The following is a 12,939-nucleotide window of genomic DNA, read 5'->3' as shown; positions in this document are numbered from 1 at the left end:
ATCAAATGCTTAAAAACAATTTATTAGTCTGCTCCTTGCAAGTAACAGAAGTCATAGTGTGCTGTTCGTACAAACTTTCTAATAAAAAACTGCACAACATGATGTTTCAAAAGCTTCAAAACAGCTCTGAGGTAAAGTGTGTGAAACCAGAACTAACACATAACAGTCACCAGTTGCTATTTCATTTGTGTAATGACTAACCTAAATGGATACCATTTTCTATATAACATATTTATTGTGTGAAAACATATATCTATTTAAAAGCATGTTTAAAATTAGAGAAAAAGCATCTAATATTTGAGGCCTTCGAGTCTTTAAACAAGTGGTTTTATACCCTTTTGCACAGATTTATTTTATCATCCAACAACTGTAAAAAAAATGTACGCAGATGTACGTTCATTGGCAAACAAAATCAATGATTGGACCTTGTGAAAATTATCAACAAACACACTCTTTCTGTTTAATGATTGTAGCTAACCAAGATTACATTTTCTAGCCATTTGTTTCCCTCGCTGAAGTAAAACCACAAACAGTAAGAACAAACACCAGGGCAGACAGGAACAATATTAAGGCATTTTTTCTTCAAACCAACTTTACATACAAGGTTTGTTTTTGTAAAAATTCATTAAGGTTACAATACTAAAAGTGCACTTAATGAATGGAGACCAAGCTGTCTTCAAAAAGGACTGCTCTACTATATTTCAATATGCTTGATATTCACATATAACATGTAAGAGGTGAAGGGCTTGAGAATGTATGAGAAATACCCAGGATGAACAAGTCTAAAGATGATTTAACTCCTTAACCACCGAGAACTCCAAGAGGATGTACACATTCATTAATGTTCAAGCCTAAATCAATAATTCTGCATTCATCTAACGTCACAGCGTCTACAGAAAAGCGTCTCTTAAACCAGTTCCTTAGGGAATTTATTCCTGTTTGAATGGACACCATATGAGAAACGGAAGGTGGTCCTGTGTGGTCATCAAAGATCATTTTTCCTTAAATATGAGAAGAAACACAGAAATGCATTTCCCAACAGGCTCTTGGTTGTATCTTTTACAAAAGTTCACTAAGATGCTTCTGTGTGACCTTTATTGATTTGTTTCAAGTTTTAAAATTTACCTAAACATTACCTTTATTAAGACAAAGCGCATTTTTCAAAAGTATAAATGACACTTGGAGACAAACCAAAAAGTTTACCGGTGCACTCAATCATTTTTTTCTTTATATATATATATATATATATAAACTGTTTTAGCCCTAAAGAAATAGACAGTACTTCTAAGTAGATTTTAAAAGTATGACCATTCACATGAGATGAAGACTCTATTCATATCAGTAGCCTGTATTATTCTACATGTAGAGGGCTATTTTGAGATCACATGACCAGGCGAAAGCTGCTCACTCCTTTCAGTAACACACTTGTTATTTATTGGACACTTTTATTAGCTGAATAAATGACTCATGGCTGACTGTGAAAATGCGTTTCTATGATTGCATCAGTAACTGACTACTTTAGTCTGATGCTTTATCCAAACCACTAGGTGAGTTGAAGCGCAAAAAATGATCAAATGCACCTTTAAACCTGCTGGTTAACAGTTTTTTGGCCTCCTCTTTCTTCCATCACAGTGTTCACAGGTCCAGCACATTCATAATTCACACGAAACATCTTCGTCGTCGCGGAGCAGAAAGGTCTCTCTACCGCACTATCACAGTGAAGATGCTCTCAGCAGAGGTCAGAGACATAGTCAAAATCACGGAAGCTGTCCTGATCCTTGCGCGAGAGCACCCGGGGTTCACGAGGCGGCGTGAGGGCCGGCGCTTCTGTTGTGAATTCCTCGTCGAAGTTGCTGACGTCTTCTTTGTTTCCGATAGTCGGAAGGAAGGGAGGAGGGAGTTTACGGAGGAGAAGAGCCTCCCAGTCCATATTCTGAAAAGTGAAAGTAGATGTATGAGCATATATTTTATTTAGTTATGTTAGAATTTATGCCATTGTAAAATGCAATTGTACTGTAAAAAAAAACAATTATTTGATTTGACTCTGAAACACACCCCGTTAGTTATTTAATTAAATTGCAGCTTTTAATTTCATAATTACACTAAACTATATCACGAATGCAGTCCCATTTATTTATTTTTTATTTAATATAGAATTGATAATACGCTTTTCATTGACTGATGAACCCCCATTTGGGACCCTCATCAGATTCTTTTTGAAAAAGAGATTTGTTTAATACTACATCTTAAATGATTAATGTTTCACATTTTATTAGTGCTTCTTAAACTAAAGATCTCTCTTACCCTAAAGAAAGGCTGTTTCTTTACATCCTCTGCATCCTTCTCACTGGAACCCAGTCGTCTTTCTGGATTTCTCCTTAGTAACTGTTTAAAATAATACGTAAAATTTCAATTTATCCACAGTTCATTTTGACAAAATCATATGCAGCAAATCGTGTGGGAAAGACATTTAGCAGGACTTGTCTGCTGCACCAGCTGAATAAATGGAATGTAGGTAGGCTCCGAAAATCAGTTTGAGATATCTACCCTCCTCATGATGCCAATGGCCTCTGAGGAAAGGAACCGTGGATAACGAACTTCATCATTCACTATGCTGTCAAAAACCTCCTCTTCATCATCACCTGGAAACGGAGACTAGAAAGACAGTTTTAGATCAGACAGATGCCAAAACCTTAAGAGGGTTTCAAACATTTCAAATGAAAATGCTCAAATTTCTCACCTCTCCCACCAACATCTCGTATATAAGCACTCCGAGTCCCCACCAGTCCACGGCCCGCGTGTACGACGTGTCTGTTAGAACCTCTGGAGCCAGAAACTCTGGAGTCCCACAGAACGTACTGGTCCGGTCCCCAAAACCCATCCCTGAGAGAGAGACAAAAACAGACAAATGCTCCTAACTATATCAAGCACAATCAAAAGTATGTGAAAGAGAGAGAAAAGGAAGAGTCATTACCTTCTTTACACAATCCAAAGTCGGCGATCTTCACGTAACCCTCTGTGTCAAGCAGCAAGTTGTCCAATTTAAGATCTCTGGTGGACAAACACAATAATACATGCAATATGTATTTAAAACATCTAGGGCTGCCTCCTAATAGTCGACTAATCGTTAAGAAGCTTGGCTGACCAAAATTTCATTCAGGCGAAGTCACCCAGATCGTTAAGGGCTGGTCTATGTGTAATACAGTACATCAGGGAGGACATCCAAACGCTTGCCTATCATTCATCGACTTCAAAGACTTATCATCTGAAATATGTAAGTAGCTGCAACGTCACACGGACACTCAATCTAATGTTAACCTTGAGAAATGTGCGCTGTTGAAGTGTCTGTGTGGAGTGTGAAAGCTGAATAGTAGCTCACTGCAGGAAAGATGGAGGTGTCGGTGTGTTCACTTGCACTAAAAATACTCCATATTTTCTGGTCATACAGATAAGAGTAATACATTTTTCAAATCTGTAAAGACTCTACATTTATTTGTGTGCACTCACAATAACAAAAAAACGTGCTTTTGTAAAATAATGACAATTGTTTGCATACTCACCGGTACACAATCTTGTTGTCATGTAAAAACTGAAGCCCTAAAACTACACAAGCAGCATAAAACCTGAAACACACACAAACACAAATTAAAATAGTCGACAAAAAAGTGTACATTTTCTTTTTTTTATATATACATATTTTTACTTTATCTTCCTACCCTTAACCTAAATATCACACAACAAATTCTTTAAAGTAATTAATAAACAAATGTTTTAAGCTCTTTGTCACCGCAATATACGTACACTACCGTTCAAACGTTTACGTTCAGTAAGAGTTTTTTTTTTATTACTGCAATTTATTTTAGCATTTTTTGCTGATGGATCAAAAGAGACAGACACTTAAAATGTTACAAAATAATTATATTTCAAGTAAATAACTTTATTTTCCTCAAGGAATTCTAAATGTTTAAAATGTATCATGGTTTCCACAAAAATATTAAGCATCAAAACCGTTTTGGTTCAGAACTGTTTCATAACAATTAGGAATGTTTTCTTAGCACCAAATTAGCATAACAGATTTCTGAAGGATCATGTGACACTGAAGACTGGATTAATGAGGCTGAAAATTTAATTTTAACATCACAGGAATAAAAAACATTTTAATAAATTAAAATAGAAAATAAGTCACTTTAAATTGTAGTAATAATTCACAACACTGTAATTCACACATTACTGTTTTTACTGTATTTTCGATTCTTTCAAAAATAAAATAAAAAAAGGACAAAATGGTGTACATACACAGCTCGTGGCTCGGTGAAGACGTCTGCGTGTATGTGCATCATTAGATCACCACCTGCCGTGTACTCCATGACAAAACACACATGTTCTGGGGTCTGGAAACACGCAAACAGGTTCACGAGGAAGGGGTGCTGCGCACTGTTCACCGTCTCGAAAATGCGCTTCTCACACATCAAACTGAGGGAAAAACAGTGAGAAATGAGAAAAAATTGAAACATTTCATGAAAATAAAATAAAAACAACATAAAGCTATTTTGTTTACCTTTCTACTTCATCTCTGGCCACAATGTCTCCTTTCTTCAAGGCTTTAATGGCGTACATATTGCCTGACTTCTTGTATTCCGTCAACAGCACCTGACAGACACGGATATGATATGATGAAAATTCCAGATTTAAAGCTAAGAAGAAAGAAGCTGTAGGATAAAAGAAAAGATTGAAGGCCGGGGAGGATGAAGACTACCTTTCCAAAATGGCCTCTGCCAAGAACAGCTATTAGTCGGAAATCCTGCAGGCTCAAAGGAGTCTTCTTCTGTTTACTGCACACACACAAACAAACACACACATACTTAGAAAGCACTATAAAGACGCCGATATACCTGGGGATCTTCATATCGTGTGTTTGAGTCTACCTGCTCAGTGAAGGTGTTCTGATTTGGCGTTCAGGTGTGGTGAGGTCCGGAGCAGAGACGGGTTCAGTGGCCGGCGGCCGTTCCTGTGCCAAGCAGCAGAGAGAGGGGAGGAGTTACAGAAGGGCGGGGTTAAAGAGAAAGAGGAGGAGTTATAGAGAGTCTCTCACTGGAGTGCTTGTATCCGGCACATCTCGACGAATGTCCACCTTCATCGGTGACTCATAGTCTAAACTCAACTTCTCCACCGATATCTCCCTGCAACACAAACATTTGCTGATTTAAAGCATAAATAAAAGCAAAAATGAAAATATACATTATCCGGGTAATTCTTTCCAACATAATAAAAGTAAATCTTTAAAAAAAAAAAAATTTACACTGTTGCATTTATGGAACCCATTCAATTTGACTATACAACAACAACAAATTATTATTATTATTATTATTATCATCCTTATTTATTTTATTGTATTAAACTGTATAAATTACACAAACCAGTGAAGAAATATTACTATAGTAATAAAACCTTTCTAAGTACTGTAAAATAAAAAGTATTTAATTATTATAATAATAATTATTGTTGTTGTTGTTTTACAGGACAACAGTAAGATTACAATAGTAATATTCATCTTCAAAGCATTTATTAAGAATTGGACAAATTTGGGAAGACTGTAAATGCTCAGTTGGTGATCCTTCTAATTATTTCTACATATCTGTGAACACACACGTACTTTGTTTAAATAATAATTATTTTTATTATAAAATTCATTATTTAGTTTATAAAATGATATAAATTAATCAAAACCAATAAAGAAATTTTACCATAATATTAAATCTTTATCTAAAATAAAAAGGAGTACTTAATTATTATTATTATTACTATTATTGTTTTACAGAACAACGGTAAAACGACAATACTAATGTTTATCTAAAAAGCATTTATTTTGGTGAATTGGACAAATTTGGGTAGATCGTATGTGCTCAGCAGAAGATCCTTTGTCTGAATAATTTTTACATATCTATGAATACACATGTACAATGTCTGTATTTGTGTGTTCTTTACCCGGTCTGTACAGTGTGTGCGTGAGGGCTGTAGGTTCCTGTGTTGTTGACGGTTGGTATGGCATTCCTCAGTAACCTCACCCATGTGCCGATATCAACGTTCATCTGCCGAGCTCGCAAGAAGGCTTTTCCTGCATGTGACCACAAACATACACACTGTTTGACCTCTGACCACTAGATGGAGCTCAACGCCATTCAAGTCACATGTCAGAGATTGAAGTCAGCATGAAATTACATTCAGCTCAATTTGAAGTGAATCTGGATAAATGAATCGACAGATTCTTGCATTTATTGTAAATAGAGAAAACATTGTCTCTTACCCTGTTGTTTTGAGAAAACTTTCTTCTGCCGTTTTAGGCGAGGAACCCGGTCGATCACGGGGTTAAAGAAGGTAACCTAAGGCAGCCAGATGGTTCACATATGTCACGCACATATTTCATTGCTGGCCAGTTTAATACATCTCTTTGGATTGGGTGCATTTATAAAGTAACTAAACAAAGCACTGAGGCACAATCTTTTTTGGGGGTGGGATAAAACCTATTTTTGAGTGCACATGTGTGTGTACCTCTGCCAGCAGCAGTCCCTGTGGCTCTAGCTCTAGTTGTACTCTGTGTTTCTGGTTGTCCAGGAAATCCTCCAACTTGAGAAATTTCAGCGCACACAGAGATCGGTAATCTCTCCAGTACACTGCGATCTCCATCTCTCTGGACTGCACACATAAAGACACAATGATCAATATCAGTACCAGAGATGGTGCTGTTTTTTTAGCATTACATTTGTGAAACTGGAGCACAAAACCAGGCTTGAGACGCTGGGGTATATTTTTAGCAATAGCCAAAAAAACATTGTATGGGTCAAAATTATAGTATTATATTTTTCTTTTATGCGAAAAAGCATTAGGATATTAAATAAAGATCATGTTCCATGAAGATATTTTGTACATTTACAACCAAAAATATATCGAAACTTAATTTTTGATTCATTTGGACAACTTCAAAGGTGATTTTCTTAGTATTTAGATTTCTTTGAACCCTCAGATTCCAGATTTTCTAATATATGTATCTCGGCCAAATATTGTCTGATCCTAACAAACCATAAATCAATGGAACGCGTATTTGCTTAGATTTCAGGTGATGTATAAACCAGGCAGATTTGGCAGATTTTTGCCAAATGATTTATACATTGATTTATATGAAGGTGGACAAAATTTGGCAGATTTTTGCTCTGCACTGAAGTTATGCATTTACATTTGATCAGCTTTTCAATATTATTCATATTCTCATATTCATATTTTAAAATAGCTTTTGAGTTTATATTTTTAGTTTCCATTTACGTTTTTGTAATTTTGTTATGTTCTTTTCTCATTATTACTATTAGTTTATATGTATCAGTTTAGCTGTATTTATTGACGTTTCATTTTAGTAAATTAATACTTATACTATTAATTTCATTTAGATGTCAAGGTAAAATTTATATTTTTCTAGGTTTAGTTTTTTTTTAAATCAAATATTGAATTGATTTTAATTGAGCTTGATTTCAGTTGCAGAAAACTACTTTAAATAGTTTCATTGTTTAAACATTTCATCAGCATTTCAGCGTTGTTACATTTATCAAATAACTATACGGAATATATATATTATGGCTGTTAATCATTCTGCATGTGCAATCTTCTTTTTTTTCCCTAGATAAGAATAGCATGCTTGTGTAAGAGTTATTTGAGATGTTCCAGCAGTAAAGTCACTGATGTTACACAGCCAATGGATTTTGATATTGTAATTATAATTACATCTTATTGCCTGGAGCTTTAATTAATGAAACAGACGCTGAACTTTTAATTTGTGTAAATCTACTATTAACTATTAACTCACTCGCTCCAGCTCTACGGTGAAGGTCTGATCCCAGCCCTGTTCTCCAACCATCTTCCATGCCGTTTGACCCACGACTGTGTTATCCAGCTTCAGTACTGCGCTCACCTCCGCTGCGTGCGCACACACACACACACACACACACAGACATGAATACAAATGTATCTTTTAATTGAGAACAAATGTGTAATAAGCTCAGATGCACTACATCCTGTTCTATCTTCACACATTTATATCAAAACTCACACATCACCAAGGATTAAACACACCATGAGTCCTCCAAACACACACACACGCACTCACTGGAGAGTTCATCTGTTTTGGGGGGGTTTTTTCCGCTAACACTGCCACTGCGACTGTACAGGCCTTTTCCACTCCGCATAAAGGACCGACCTTCTCCCGGACTGTGACATGGCAATACTACCGGACTGCCGCGCGAACGTCCGGGAACGACCTCTAGCACACCCATACAGCCCAGCAATGTGACCTGAAGAGTGCCTACGCACACACACACACAAATAAAAACAGAAAAATAAGTACCTGATGACTTCTATTAAACTAAATGAAACAGACTTATCGGATTTATCGTTGTTAAAGATGTTTGTGAATACCAGTGAGGGGAGAGGGTTTGGAGAGTGTGCTGTACTGGTTGTGCACATAGGGGGCGCCGTGTCGAGAGTTGAACGCTGGTGAGGAGGCTAACGCCAGCTCTTCTTTAATAACAGATGCTTTTGGATGATCCTCAGGAAGTTCTGCTAATCGCCGATCTAGTGAATCTCTCAGCAGATCCAACCTCTGAGACGACTCACTCAGACGACACTGAGCCTGAAGAAGACGAGAGAGGAAGACATGAGGGATGATGTAGAAAAAGAGTGCAGGGGCATCAAAAGTATCAGTGTTTCGGTATATAGTTGATACTACAATAATGATCAGTATTACTTACTGACTTGCTGTAGTAGACTTAATTATTGACTTAACTGGAAAAGCAGTGTTTACATAATTGAGATGTAAATAAAAGCTATTGTTTCTGTATAATATAATGACAAAATGGAGTATGTAAGATTTTTTGGTTTTTAAAGAATTTCTTAATTTTTTATTTCATTATATAGAATTTAGAATTCATTTGAACAGAATTAGAATGTATTTGATATACAAAACTTTGGATCCTTCAGACATTCTAATATGCTAATATGCTGACATTTTACTTATTTTTATCAATATTAAAATCAGTTTTGCCATTTAATATTTTTGTTGAATAAATTAAACTTTTGATCAATTAAATTCATTCTTGCTGAATAAAAATATTTCTAAGTTCTTAAAAAATATATAATATAATATAATATAATATAATATAATAATGCTGTATAATGAGATCTGTAAGATGTTTTAATGTTTTTAAAGTATTTATTAAAATTCAATTTAATTGTATAGAATTTATTAAGCATTTATTTTATATATTCAAAAAAATAGAAAAACTGCAATATTGTGGAATTTTTCAATATATTTTATAATATAATTTATTCCTGTGATGCAAAGCTGGATTTTCGGCATCATTACTCCAGTCTTCAGTGTCACATGATCCTCCAGAAATCATTTTAGTATTCTGATTTGCTCAAAAAATATTGCTTATTATTATCAATAGTAAAATTAGTAAAAAAATGTGTGGAAACTGATAAATTTTTCAGGATTCTTTGATGAATAGAACATTCAGAATTTATTTGAAACAGAGTCTTTACTGCCACTTTTGATCAACTGAATGCATCCTTGCTCGATTAAATAATAAAAAAAAAACCACCTTATTAACCCCAAATGATACGAGTATAATAAACGATATTAGTATAATACCTCTGACATGGCCTTTTTGTCCTGTACTTTACTGGCTCCAAGAAGTTTAAGGACATTTTTCGCTCCCTCAGCGACGGCGTGCTCTACGCGGTAATGGTGTCTGAGCTCCTCAATCCGTAGCTCCATACCACATGGGTCAGGCTTTCCTGAAGAGACACACACAAACACAATCAATATCACTCCTGAATGGATCAGAGCCATTTCAAACCTCATAAAACCTCATACCAGCAAGGACGAATATCATCTCAAGATGAATCCACAAAATACAGAATTCAAATGACAAACTCTGCCACCTTTTGAATTAAAGAATGAGTATATATTAAGTACAAAAACTCCAAGCTGTTTAAAATGTTTAAGATAAAGACAAGCATTTCACACCGCAGGACACTGCTGTCATTGCTTGAAATGTCAACTACCCATTAACCTAATGAACCAAACTGAACTCAATGTGAACCCCATACAGACATCAAGTCTAAGATACAATAAAAGTACATGAGGTCGTGTGCATCTATCAGACATTAAAGAGGATGAGGGATGATTTCGGATCAGGACAGTGAGTTTCCATATAGTAATTACTACACTTATGAAAACTAGGAAAGAGGAGTGTAGATCAGTCTAACATGCAGCCAGCTACAGACTTTTAGATATAAGAGGATTATTACGGATTATAAACTGAAAGATTAAGATGCTGTGGTGTTATATTATTCTGTCATACCATCAAAAACATTGACATGCTGTTTAGGGTCTTATATAAACACTTATTTTCATCTGTTTGGTTCTGTCTGAAATACAAGCAGTTCAAAGCATTCCAGTCAATCAACGAAAAGATCCTGAGTGCAGGGAATATTGTGAGTGTTTAAAACATTTCTCTCAATGTCCTAACTAACATAATTGAGACTGCAGTCTGTTTACTATTTCCAGATTTGCATATATTTTTAACCTAGCTGAGAATAGAAGAGCGTGTACTTGTGTGTGAGCTAGTGCCTGTGTTAGGACTATCCCAGTAAAATCAATTATCCATACAGCACAAAGCTGCTTCAAATGAAGAAACATGACAAAAGACAGAGCTGGAGGGAAAATATCACTTGAATGAGTGGACCTATAAAGAGTTATAATGAGACACAGAAAAAAACATGAGAAGTATTGAAGGATCGACTACAGAGGTTTTTGTGTCCTAATAAGGGATGAAGCCGAATGCAGTAACATAATTTCAGAAACACACTCTCGGTGAGTGTGTGTGTGTGTGTGTACATGTACACATTGAAGGTGTGTGTGTGTGTGTTTATACAGGCATATTAAATAATGTGTGTTAACTAAAGCTGCCTGTAACATTTTTCCTTCATATGATATGATACTTTCTCTGGTCTATCTGAATTATGACATAATAAGCTGTAATTACTGCGAAAGCATGTAAAGCTTAGGTGTGTTTGTTCTCTGTTTATTATCATGCAAGAGAATTTTACATTTTACAGCAATAGCATTTTCAATTCTATTTTAAATTAAATGTATATTTATATATAGTGCACATATATGCACACATTTGCAATAAGGATGCATTTATTTATTAAAACAGTAATATTTTGTTCTGTGATTACATTTATACTACATACTGTTGCAGAAATGTACTTATTAAACAGATTATTTAATTTTTACTGGGATACATTTGCTTTACATGAAAATGAACCGCTTAAAAGTAAGTAAATACTTTATCTATATTTATTAGAATTTCTTTGTTCTGTGTTTTTATAATATTATAGCTTTTTTCTGTAAACTGTTAATCAAAAAGTGTGTGTGTGTGTGTGTGTGTGTGTGTGTGTGTGTGTGTGAGTGAGTGAGTGAGTGTGTATATGAAGCACAAAGGAGATGGGAGAGTTGGAGTGGGAACTGACCGTCATCAGTTACCTGACTCTGTGTTTGTGTCTATGTGTGTTTGGTTCACTCCAAGCCAAATGGGGTCATAATAACACACACATTTATTGATCTGTATGACCTGCGCTCACTGCTTGTATGTGTGTGTGTGTGTGTGCGTGCTGTTCTCCAGATTGCATAAACACTGTGCACTCCACACCCTGAAAACTCACCCCACTCGTCTTCTGGGATTCAGGTGGATATTGATCTGTTTAGTTATGCTCATCTATGAAATCAGACTCTAAAAGCAAGAATGCAGTAACACACACTCAGCCATACCCTGAATATCATCGATGTGTTCGTAGGCCTGCACTGCTTTCCGGATCTGCATGCGAATGATGTCAATCTTTGTCTTGCTGTCCTGTAGCATCTGCTGAGCTGTCTGCAACATCTTCTTATCCTAAAAACCCACACAAACACACACCATTGTAGTTAGTCAACAGTGCCTAAACATCTTTTGACTGACTGGCGCCGTTCCGAAATCTAGTGAGCTGCCTTGCTGCCTACATAAGCTGCACTTATGTATAGTATACAATACACTTATACTCAAAAACAGCACACACAAATATTAAAAAAAATATTTTGACTATGACATTTTGAAAAATAATGCCTCATCTAGCATCTTCCCAGAACACCAAAGTGCATTGTGGGATTGCCTTCACCGTGAATATGAGATGCTGCCTTTGATTTTGGAAGAAGCATAATTGAGTTGACTGCATTTACAGTGAGCACACCAGTGATGCCTCTGTAGGTACACTACTGTTCAAAAGTATGGGGTCAGTAAGATTTGCATTTTTAAAGAAATAAATACTTCTATTCAGCAAGAATGCATTAAACTGGCAGTAAAGTCTTGCATTGTTATAAACAAATCCTATTTGTAATAAATGCTTTTCTTTTGAAATACACATATTTATCAAAGCCTCATGAATAAATATATTAGGGTTTCCACAAACAATTAAGCAGCACAACTGTTTTCAACATTGATAATAATAAGAAAGTAATAGTATTATTTTTGCTGTATTTTTCATCAAATAAATGGAACCTTGAACATAAAAGACTTCTTTCAAAGACCAAAAAAACAAAACCGTACCAACAGTGATCACAAGTTTTGGAACAGAGCCTGTGTGTGTGTGCACGTGTATACCTTAGTGGAGCCGTTGGCATATATGGGGATCATATTTTCTGCCCCCTGTTTGACTTTGAGTTCGATGTTTAACTGCCTTTCCAGGGCAGCGATTCTCTGCTTATGCGCCGAAGACCTGCCCTCTTCTCCCGGAGACTGAGGAGCATCATCTAGGCATAAGAAGTAAAAAAGCCGAGGGATTTAAGAATGGGAC

The 12,939-nt window shown here is 35.7% G+C and overlaps 1 protein-coding gene across 3 annotated transcripts in view; it reads right to left on the bottom strand.

The window, feature by feature from the left end:
- Positions 1 to 1,376: 1,376 nt before the first annotated feature.
- The window catches only part of LOC132143904 (serine/threonine-protein kinase N1-like), a 35,482-nt gene continuing 23,919 nt past the window's right edge, over positions 1,377 to 12,939 (bottom strand). For all 3 annotated transcript variants that reach the window (XM_059554527.1, XM_059554525.1, XM_059554528.1), the window contains exons 3-22: positions 12,747 to 12,895; positions 11,882 to 12,002; positions 9,695 to 9,840; positions 8,461 to 8,674; positions 8,153 to 8,347; positions 7,853 to 7,962; positions 6,550 to 6,693; positions 6,305 to 6,380; positions 5,986 to 6,115; positions 5,093 to 5,180; positions 4,926 to 5,008; positions 4,757 to 4,832; positions 4,559 to 4,650; positions 4,297 to 4,473; positions 3,561 to 3,623; positions 2,975 to 3,051; positions 2,741 to 2,883; positions 2,548 to 2,655; positions 2,305 to 2,385; positions 1,377 to 1,933 (exon numbers count right to left, since the gene is read on the bottom strand). In XM_059554527.1, the coding sequence (XP_059410510.1) occupies positions 1,730 to 1,933; positions 2,305 to 2,385; positions 2,548 to 2,655; positions 2,741 to 2,883; positions 2,975 to 3,051; positions 3,561 to 3,623; positions 4,297 to 4,473; positions 4,559 to 4,650; positions 4,757 to 4,832; positions 4,926 to 5,008; positions 5,093 to 5,180; positions 5,986 to 6,115; positions 6,305 to 6,380; positions 6,550 to 6,693; positions 7,853 to 7,962; positions 8,153 to 8,347; positions 8,461 to 8,674; positions 9,695 to 9,840; positions 11,882 to 12,002; positions 12,747 to 12,895 (2,477 nt within the window). In that variant the 3' untranslated portion in view covers positions 1,377 to 1,729. The remainder of the gene's footprint in view (positions 1,934 to 2,304; positions 2,386 to 2,547; positions 2,656 to 2,740; positions 2,884 to 2,974; positions 3,052 to 3,560; positions 3,624 to 4,296; positions 4,474 to 4,558; positions 4,651 to 4,756; positions 4,833 to 4,925; positions 5,009 to 5,092; positions 5,181 to 5,985; positions 6,116 to 6,304; positions 6,381 to 6,549; positions 6,694 to 7,852; positions 7,963 to 8,152; positions 8,348 to 8,460; positions 8,675 to 9,694; positions 9,841 to 11,881; positions 12,003 to 12,746; positions 12,896 to 12,939) is intronic.

The sequence above is a fragment of the Carassius carassius genome, chromosome 7 (genome assembly GCF_963082965.1).
Source record: "Carassius carassius chromosome 7, fCarCar2.1, whole genome shotgun sequence".
NCBI lineage: Eukaryota > Metazoa > Chordata > Actinopteri > Cypriniformes > Cyprinidae > Carassius > Carassius carassius.
This window is presented reverse-complemented; position numbering and strand designations above follow the sequence as displayed.